This window comes from Leptonychotes weddellii, chromosome 6, assembly GCF_054177405.1.
Source record: "Leptonychotes weddellii isolate Sample4059 chromosome 6, ASM5417740v2, whole genome shotgun sequence".
NCBI lineage: Eukaryota > Metazoa > Chordata > Mammalia > Carnivora > Phocidae > Leptonychotes > Leptonychotes weddellii.
Window position 1 is genome coordinate 7,931,828 of NC_138374.1, and position 10,125 is coordinate 7,941,952.

The window sequence follows — 10,125 nt, forward strand, 5'->3', positions numbered from 1 at the left end:
CCAGCAATCTTGATGAACTAACAGTGAACCCAGCACCAGAGCTGCTTCCACATCCAAAGCTTGAAGGTGCACACTGCCATTATTCCAACCAAGGGTATTTCTGTAAATGGGAGAATGCTAATAACTGACTGCCATGTTAAGCTGCGAAATAATGAAAGAATTGAGTGATTTTTGTCAGGCAATTCAGTAAGAATGTTCGGTCTTACCGGCTGAGGAGATATGGCTAATAAAACACCGAAGACAAATCGTCTGGCCTCTTTAAGAATACATGGCTGGTACTAAGAAAATCGAGAGCCAAGTATTTTGAGAATTATAAAGTGATGTTATAACAAGGTCAGGAGTCTAGGTACATAGGTTTTAAATTACTGCAATAGCCTATAACACAGTCCTATAAAGGGGATGAAAGGTACTTCATTACAACATTGGAAAAGCAAACTTCGGTGCTTCAGAGACCAGTAGGTATAATTTGTACGGCTTCTTCAGGTTTGTTGGCTAGGATGGTCAGAGGTGAAAGAATACTTCTTGGGAAATTAGTTAATGAAATAAACCACTGGAAATGAGCCTTCAATTACTTCAGTGTGACACCCTGTGACATTAAAGCTAAGGAAAGCAAAACATTTCTTTTTCCATTTCTCTATTCAAGTCAGGTGATTTGGAAAGTCAGACCACCAGTGGTGTATTCACAGAAAGCCAAACAACAAACTAAAACCAACTGCTTTTCATTTAAAGTAAGTTCTGAAAGCTGGTTGCCAAATTGTAAGTTTTATTAATCAGGCAAGCTCACTTGTGTTGTATTTGCTCAATGACAGCTCTCCATAAATCACAGTCCCATTTTTACCTTCAGATTTCTTCCCTCGGGATATAAAATACTTCCCAACTAAGCCAACGACCCACGACAACCCCACAAGTTCTGTGGGTATCCTTCAAATATGAAAGCAATGTTGGGGCGCCTGGGTGGCTTAGTCAGTAAGCCTCCGACTCTTGATCTCAGCTCAGGTCTTGATCTGAGGGTCGTGAGTTCAAGCCCCATGTTGGGCTCCACACTGGATGTGGAACCTACTTAAAAATAAAAATTTTTTTGAAAAAAAATGAAAGCATTGTTGCAACACGCCCTTGATCAAGGGAAAAGTACCTTTGTACTCAGTGGTCCAATGGGTATTTGTAGGCACCAGGCTCAACAGTGAGTTTCTCTTTGTGCTAGTTCCAAAGCAATGGAGCCAGCCAGGTGTCATTTTTTTTTTTAAGGAAATTGCTGTAACTAGACCTAATAGCTTAAGTAAGTTCTTTCCCCAGTGAAAGATGGTGGCTGATCTACTCCTAGGAAAAAGGGGGCACTCACTCAGTCACTCCACTATATATCCTTGCTGCTTTGCTATTTCCCTACAAATGATCCTGTCTTTGTCCTTTTCCTTCTACATCTTATTAACCACACTTAATGAAGAACAGGGGTGGGCTCGTTCCAGGACAGAAACAGTATACCATTTCTGTAACTTTTAAAAACATGTATGTGGATACCACATGAGCCTAAAGGCATAAATGGGTACAACTCTTAAAAAGAGAAGTGGGAGGGCGCCTGGGTGGCTCAGATGGTTGGGCGTCTGCCTTCGGCTCAGGTCATGGTCCCGGGGTCCTGGGATCGAGTCCCGCATCGGGCTCCCTGCTAGGCGGGGAGCCTGCTTCTCCCTCTGCCTCTCTCTCTCTGTCTCTAATGAATAAATAAATAAATAAAAAATCTTTAAAAAAAAAAAAAAAAAAGAGAAGTGGGAATGGGGTGACAGAGGCGTACAAATGAGGCCCCAGGTATGTGCAAGGCGTTATTGTAAAAATAAGCAATTAAGATGGCAATATTAACTTTGTAAAGCCTGGATGGTGGACTTGTGTGACTGTTTTTCTGAATGCTTGAAAAAGCTTATCAGTTTTTTAAAACAATATATATACTGGCAAACTTAAGAACTAGGAATCCTACAGATACGTGAGAACTACATTAATCTACTAAAAAGAAGAAAACCTAAAATGAAAGTCAGCTGACTAATGAATGAGAGCAACAGACTGCATATTTTTTATCCAAGGAGAGCAAGGATTTGCTATTCATTGACTCTGCCAGGCGCACCCTCAGAAACAGGCTTCACACTCACTTGTAACTCCATGAATTAGGTATTTTCTCCATTTACAGATGCTGAAGCTGGCTCAGAAATTAACGTGGCCAGTGACACAATGGATGAAGCAGAAAGTTAGGATTCAGAGTCAGGTTCAAAGGCTAGAATCAAGACTCAAGCTGTCTCGTCATGCTGCCCGACCCGATAAACTAGCAGACGCAATTCTGGAGGAGTAACAAGCCATACAGGTGATAGGCTCTATGACTCTATGGTATCTTGCTACACTCTTTCCTCTTTAAAATACTAACCAGAAGGTTCTTGAACAGGAGCTTTCTGTCCAAAATGCTTCTCCTGGTGCCCAGGTTGTCATAGTATCTTCATTATTAACCAGTGACGTGACCTTAGATTTAAAAGCGGTCACGAAATTTAACCGCCCCCCCTGCCCTCTTCACTGATAGGATAGCAGAGGTGAGGACCGAAGGTCAGCCAAGTGCTTAAAAGCAGAACTTGGTCACACTATATAGCATGATAGCATTTGTCAGTTATAATTGTCTACATGTCACTAATTGTCACTACCAGCCACAATTCCTGCCCCAGAATGGAAACCCAGGGAGAGCAGAGACTTTATCCTACTGACCACCGGAGCCTCAGCACCTAGCACAGTGCCTGGCATACATACAACAGGCATTAAATATTTGTTCAAAACCTCATACGAGGTGGCAATTAAAAATAAGGCAAGAGGGGCGCATGGGTGGCTCAGTCGGTTAAGCGTCTGCCTTCGGCTCAGGTCATGATCCCAGGGTCCTGGGATCGAGCCCCGCATCGGGCTCCCGGCTCGGTGGGGACCCTGCTTCTCCTTCTCCCTCTGCCTGCCTCTCTGCCTATTTGTTCTCTCTCTGTCAAATAAATAAATAAAATCTTTAAAAAAAATAAATAAAAATAAGGCAAGAAACAAACGAGAGAATTTTCCCAACACATAAAGTGTATAAAGCAAGATTCTTCCATATGATCCAAACTTTATAAAATTATATATACTAGAGTCCGCAGAGTTGCTCAGGAGCCTCTTAGCTGTAGGTAAATAGGCACCTGCAGCTTCTCACTCTGGAACAGCCGAAAGAGTGAGGCCATGTGAGAAGCAGCTCACTTACAAACTGTCACCAGTCATTTGGAGCACCTGCCCAATATGACACCTGCGGGTGCAAATTTGAAATATGTCATGAGTTCTCCAGGGCCAGGCTCCTCTCAGCCACCGCCGTAAGCTCTCTTGCATTCGTGCTTCAAATGCTCTAGGGGATGACCAGCCACCCATTACTTCAAAATACATCTAGGATACCTCCTCAAAGTAAATGTCACCAAGACACATGGCATGTACCATACATCACACCATCCCAAATAAAATCTCCAAATACGTTCACCCAGGCATTTTCATTTGATGTGGTTAAACAAAATCGGTTATTCACAGAAAATTCTGAAGGATGGATTTTGGATAACCAAAATATTATCTCCTATTGTAGGACTATGTGATATAATGCAATTCATTTTTTGCATGCTGTTATCTAAATGTTTCTACAATTAACATATTATATTAATTCTGTAACAGTTACTAAATGCTTACTGAATTAACAAAGCTGAAGGTCACATGTCCAGTACACTGGACACTATTCCAAAACTGTATTGATGGGGCGCCTGGGTGGCTCAGTTGGTTGAGCATCCAACTCTTGATTTCGGCTCAGGTCATGATCTCAAGGGTTGTGAAACTGAACCCCGCATTGGGCCCTGCGCTCAGTGGAGTCTGCTGGAGATTCTCTCTCCCTCTGCCCCTCCTGTTGTTTGCATTCTGTCTCTCTAAAATAAATAAATCTTAAAAAAACAAGATTATATTGAAAATTGCTTTTGAAAAAGGGATCACCTCTATTATCCAGCAACCAAAGTGGCCCAATGCTCATGTGCCAGAGTACAAAAAGATACAGTCCCCGCTTTTGATGGAATGTAATACGGGAGGCAAGGTGTGTACATACAAAAATGTTAAAATGCCAGGCAGTATATGCTAAAGGTATATAAACAAGAAGTGCTTCATGCAAGTTTTGAGGAAGCATATACTGTTGTAAGCTGGAGTAAGGTTGGAAGGCTTCATGGCCAAGAGGATCTTGAACAGGACCTTTCAGAAGGATTCAAATTAAAACTGCAAGAGCAATTCAGAAAAGGGAAAAGCCTGAGCAGACTGTGAAATCTGGTAGTCAGTGTGTGTAACTGAGCAACAGTAAAGCAAACAGCCCGGCACTCACTCAGAGTACAGAATCCTAATGTTTTTCTCTGGGAAATGGTAAAAAGTACAGCGTTGGGGATGGGGGGGTATGGAGGGTGTGGGGAGAAGGGAATGGGGCAACGAGTAGAGGCTCAGGGGCAAACACATTTGGGAAAACTAGGTTTAACAAAGTATCAGGTATGTCTCTACTGCTGGAGTTCTCCAAGCTCTAGCACAGATAACGTGCACTGAGCCTCCTCCTCCTGGGGAAGAAATCATCTTATTTGACCACCCAATCCCTTTTCACTGAAGAGATGCATACACAGCAAAACAACTTAGGACACACCTCTTTAACAGATAACAAAAGCAAAACAATAAAGGGCTTGAATGCCAAAGGCAAACTTTGAGGTCTGGCCTCCGTCCAATCAGGCCTGGATTTTCCCAAGAGGAACTGCTGATGTACCCTTAAGTTTCTACACAGAAGAACTCAAACCAGGTATTGCTGCCCCCACATAAGCATCTACTTGTCAGAATCCCCAGTGGTCAGCCCCAGCCCCATTCTTCTAAGACCACCTGGACAGTCGGCAGTGGCTTCCTGGTGATCTGCAGGCCTTGGACACATGCCTTCTCGTAAAGTGATTCAGGGACTTCTATGAGCAAAGGGGAGCACTGGACAATCCCAAGCACAGAATGAGAAAAAGAGCAAGCGTTTTTAAAGTCTTGTGTGGTATAGAGCAGCTTTCCCAAATTAGAGGTGGCAAGGCATGTGTTATAAAATCAGTTCAGGGGGCCATAACCAGCATTTCTTGAAAGAAAGAAAGGAAATAATAAAAAGAAAGAATGAAAAGAAAGGCAAGGCAAGGGGCGCCTGGGTGGCTCAGTTGTTAGGTGTCTGCCTTCGGCTCAGGTCGTGATCCCGAGGTCCTGGGATCGAGCCCCGCACTGGGCTCCCTGCTCAGCGGGAAGCCTGCTTCTCCCTCTCCCACTCCCCCCCGCTTGTGTTCCTTCTCTCGCTTTGTCTCTGTCAATTAAATAAATCTTTAAAAAAAAAAAAAAAAAAGGAAAGAAAAAGAAAAAAAACCAGATGCATCACATGTACAAAGGGCAAGGAATACTTTATGAAATTTGTTTCTATTACACATACTGGATTGACCTCTGTTCAAATGTATTTCCTACTTGGATCCCAGCTAAAAGGTCTGAAAGTCACTGTTCCAGAAGATGCAGAACTCCGGGCGGAGGCTGGAGGCTGCTGTACTCCCCAGCTGGGTGAGGGGCAGTGGGAGAGGAGCAGCAGAAAGAAGAATCATCAGAAGAGACACTTAAAAACAGTGAAGAGAATATGGAGAAAGGAAATCAAGGAGAACACTAAGGTATTACCCCTGGGTCATTTGGGGGAAAGGTGGCTATAATCCCAAACAGGCAAACTGTGAACGAGAGCGGGTTAACAGGTCCACAAGGGGGGTAGGGAGACACATTCAGGTTGAGACACATCTGGTTTCAAGAGACAGAGGACATCCAGATGTAAGTACACAAATAGCTCTCCCACACCACGAACTCAAAACAGGTCCCCAACATTGCTTTAATTTTAGTCACCTTTTACAATACTGTATTAATTCCCTTTCAGTTAAACAATGTTTTAAATTTATGCTTTGTCCTCAACCAAGTGGTTGCGACTCTGAAAAGCACATAATCGCACTGAAGAACCAATGCCATCAGTCTCTGGCTATGACATTATTTACCATCCCAAGGGCTTCACTTCGATTTAGCGTTTGATGGATAAGCACAGACGGGTGTGTCATTTGGCTGTGTGTGCGTGTACAATGGCCCGCATCAGCGCAGGATGTGTGAGCCACATGAGCCCTACCGCACCAGCACCGGGACAGTCCTGCCAAAGGGCGCCCATCAGCTGCCACACTGTCTGTGCCCACCCTGTGACGCTACACAGTCAGCTCAAGGGCCCTGCTGATCCAGCAAGAGGGCATGAGGGAAATGGCAGAACTCCAACAGATCACTTTAGCCGGGACTGAATCCCCAACATACACCAGAATAGACATAATTAAACGAGGCAGTGTGGACTTAAAGGTAAAATGTCATCCCCACCAGGCCCTTGATGAAGTGAGTTTTGCTTTACAGAAGCCTTTTTATGAAGTAAATTACATTAATTACCAACATTTAAAAACATCCAACATTTAAGGGTTCTGAATCTCTGATTTATTAGACAGCATGGAAATAACAGCTTTAAATTATTTTACAAAAAGAGCTCTAGCTGCTCATAAACAGCAACTGGGCTTTCTGGGGGTAAAAACAATTCTTCGGACTACCACACAAGGACACAAAGACTCCTCATCCTATACAGTCAGCATGAAAGGGCACACAGACAAGTTTTTTGTTCAGACAGAAAACAGAGAAATCCACATACTAAATAAGGTGTCCACAATGACTATAACGCATCCCTTAGGGGATAAGTATGTATTTGTAGGAAGCAAAACAAAGCTTGCCATAGAGAAACCACTTTCACGAGATGATTAGGTGGACCTGCAATGAAGAAAATACATTTCAAAAGATGGGTTCAGACTTACACTAAGTTTTCACTGAAACACTCAGAAAATAAAAGACCTTTCTCTGTATCAAAAGAATTTCTTAAAAAACATGTCATGGATAAATTTCAGTAAAGGTCCAAGGCCCATTCAAAACATACATTTGCAAATAATATAAATAAACACCAAAGTCTGACCACAGAAACACTATGTGGAACTAGCTGTAACAGGCCAAGCGAAGTTCGTGTTCTGTTTCAGGGCATTACATTAAAGTGAATCTCATTCTCACTATAATTTTTTTCTTTTTAACCTTAATCACCAGCGGCTGGGCAACTGAAATGGACATGAGAACTATATAAATGTCACAGAAATATGTAAACCTTGTTAATGTTTCCAAAAATTCATTTAGAGATAGAAACAGGTCCAAATAGATGCCTGTCTAAATGTACTGCAATTACGTTACAATTATTTTTCCAAATACACAGATATGCTCTGTCTTTTCTCAGCTCATTACTGACTCAAACAATTTGCCCTTCTGGGATCAATTGTTTGCTAATAAATAATTGTTTACAGTCACAAAATGAAGTTAGGAGGTTTTCTTATTAGTTTTCCTTCTGCACCCTAATAAGATTGAAAACTAGCTGATTCCCAGGAGTCTAACCTTAACCTTGCTTTGTTGAACAGCCCAGGAAACGATGAACCATCTGCTTCGGAAAATAATGGACGGCCAAGAGGAAATACTGTTTAATTGTAGATTAACCTCCTCATGAGGCAGTCTGAAGCAGCTTTCGAATTAGCAAGTACAACCAGCAAAAGAAACAAATGGCTCAAGAGCCTTTTCCTCCACCATTTAAGGTCCAGAAAGAATGCAAAAGGATTTTTATTACCTATATTTATTTACAAACATGTATTTCCACAGTGGAAACAAAAATTATCAAGGTCAAAACTGATTCTCAAAAGTGTAATCACTGCCCTCCAATTTTGTTTGCCCAGAATACCCTTAATGCAACAAACCATCAACCGTCTCATGCACTTAAAAGTGTTCGTTTAAAAAAAAAAAATCAATAAAAACCTCTTTTCCATTATTTTCAGGTTCTTATAATATTAAAATTAATATATTTCCCTGGTTTCTTTGTTAATAGTAATAAATCCACCATTGGGGAGTACGAATTGTTTTATTATCATCAACATGGCACTTAAGTAAATGAAATCTTGTCAAGTACATGGTGACCTACAAGTTCAAAAGAAAAAAGAACAGCATGAGATCAAAATGGCCGGCCAGGACAAGAAACACAAAAGTGAGAGATTAAATGCAAACACAGCCCTTTATCCAACAGGCTTCACATGCTAAGTCTTTGCTAAAGTCAAACCTGTAAAAGTATGCATGATATTGAATATTTAATACTCTGCCCCTTTTCAGGGACTCAACCACTTTAGCAAGGGTGCTAAACCATTTTAACTCAGACAAGTAGAAGAATCCTGAAAACATTCAGTCATTCCATATTTATTGAGGCCTGGATAGAGAGGGACAGAGAACAGACAAAGACCCCTGAGGTAAGTATTTTATGGTTTAACAAGAGCCTAAGTATTGGTTTTCCCTCAGGCCTGGTGCAGGTAATTAAGTAAAGAGCTTTGCCCTGGTAGTACCAAAAAATGTAAATCGTTCCCCTCTGTTAACAGTTACAACCAAGAGCCAAAGACAGCTATGAAAATTTCAAAACTACGGAAATTTGCTATTCCAGGCAAGGCCATATTACTCTGGGTTTCCAGTAAGACCTGAAGGTCATTCACTTTGTGTAAATATTAAAGAAACAACCTCTGTGGAGAGGAAAGATTTTTGGCAGTTCAAATTCTTAAATATCTTAAACAGAATTTGCTAAAATAAATTATTCTTGAATTCCTCAACTTAATTTTGAAGCAATGAGCTAGTAATAACTCCAGAGATTCAAATAATAGTGCCTATTCAAGAAGAATGAGAGTTTGACATTCTTCTCTACCAAACAACTAGGCACAATTTTATCCATCAGACGTCTATCAACCTACGGATATTGAAAGCTTGGGGAGAACAAGATAAAATCAACTCCAACCCTACAGTCAGCTGTAATATCGAGCAGGCATCAACAATGCTATTCATGAATTTAGAAAAATTAATAAATCCTGGGTTGAATGCAAGAAAAGGCTCAAATACAGGTGAAGCATACTCACTTGGGTTTTGTTTCTGCATCTGTCACTTGGCGAATGAAGATACCATCTTCAGGATGTTCTGTGTCATCCATTTCATACATATACGACGATGCTATTGCAAGCGTGGTCCCATCATTACTGAAGGCCAGGGATGCAATGCTGGTGGGGTATCGATGGAACTGGCACAGTCGCTTTTTGTTAAATGGATCCCAAATGTTTACAAATCCATCAGAGCCACCTGCAAGTCATTTCAAAAGAGGTAAAATGGTTCTTAAAAGCAGGTACAGAAAAAAACCATTACCCTTAATGGTTAATTTTTAAGGTCACAGAAGTTACATTTTCCCCACAGACGATAAAATTTTTACTTCCTAAATGTCAGAAAAAACAAGCACAATTTTTTAAAAACTCTTCCTGAGTGTAATTAATTGTCTAACGTTCAGTTAAAGCAAAACTGTTGGGGCGCCTGGGTGGCTCAGTCGGTTGGGTGTCTGACTCTTGATTTTGGCTCAGGTCATGATCTTGGGATTGTGAGATCGAGCCCCACAAGCCCCATGGCAGGCTCTGCGCTCAGTGCGGAGTCTGCTTAGGATTCTCTCTCTACCCCTCCCCTCCCTCTACCCCTCACCCCCTTTTCTCTCTACAATTAATTTAACTGAAATAAAATAAAGCAAAATTGTTCTCTCAACGATGGGATGTACGCACACATGCTATGCCATACCCGTAGCAAATGTATTGTGGATGTTGTGAAAGGAAATGGCATTGACTGGGTAAATCTGCTCGATATTGTTCTCCTTTAGTCTGTGACACTTGAAGGCATACTTCTTCTTCTGTACCTCAGGGCTTGGGTCCAAATACTCAACTGCCACTCGGCCTTCAATGGAGCTTAATACATAACCCTGTCAAGAGGGAACCAGAGAAGGACAAAAACGGTTACTCCAGCTTCCAAAAACAAGGCACTAATTTCCAAATTCAATCTGCACTAAAGAGGATTATTTCAGAAACGAAACTACAGCCAGCTTTTAACCGGGTACAGGTTTTAAACTATATTAACATAGCTATGACC

General features: G+C 41.5%; 1 protein-coding gene across 2 annotated transcripts in view; it reads right to left on the reverse strand.

Annotated features, from left to right (window-relative positions):
• Positions 1-6,529: 6,529 nt before the first annotated feature.
• Positions 6,530-10,125, reverse strand: part of LOC115939264 (mitotic checkpoint protein BUB3) — an 11,286-nt gene continuing 7,690 nt past the window's right edge. Inside the window, exons 6-8 of one of the 2 annotated variants that reach the window (XM_081823336.1) lie at positions 9,781-9,958; positions 9,084-9,300; positions 6,530-6,876 (exon numbers count right to left, since the gene is read on the reverse strand). In XM_081823336.1, the coding sequence (XP_081679462.1) occupies positions 6,867-6,876; positions 9,084-9,300; positions 9,781-9,958 (405 nt within the window). In that variant the 3' untranslated portion in view covers positions 6,530-6,866. Of the gene's footprint in view, positions 8,110-9,083; positions 9,301-9,780; positions 9,959-10,125 lie in introns of both variants that reach the window. The other variant, XM_081823335.1, reaches the window with a different exon arrangement.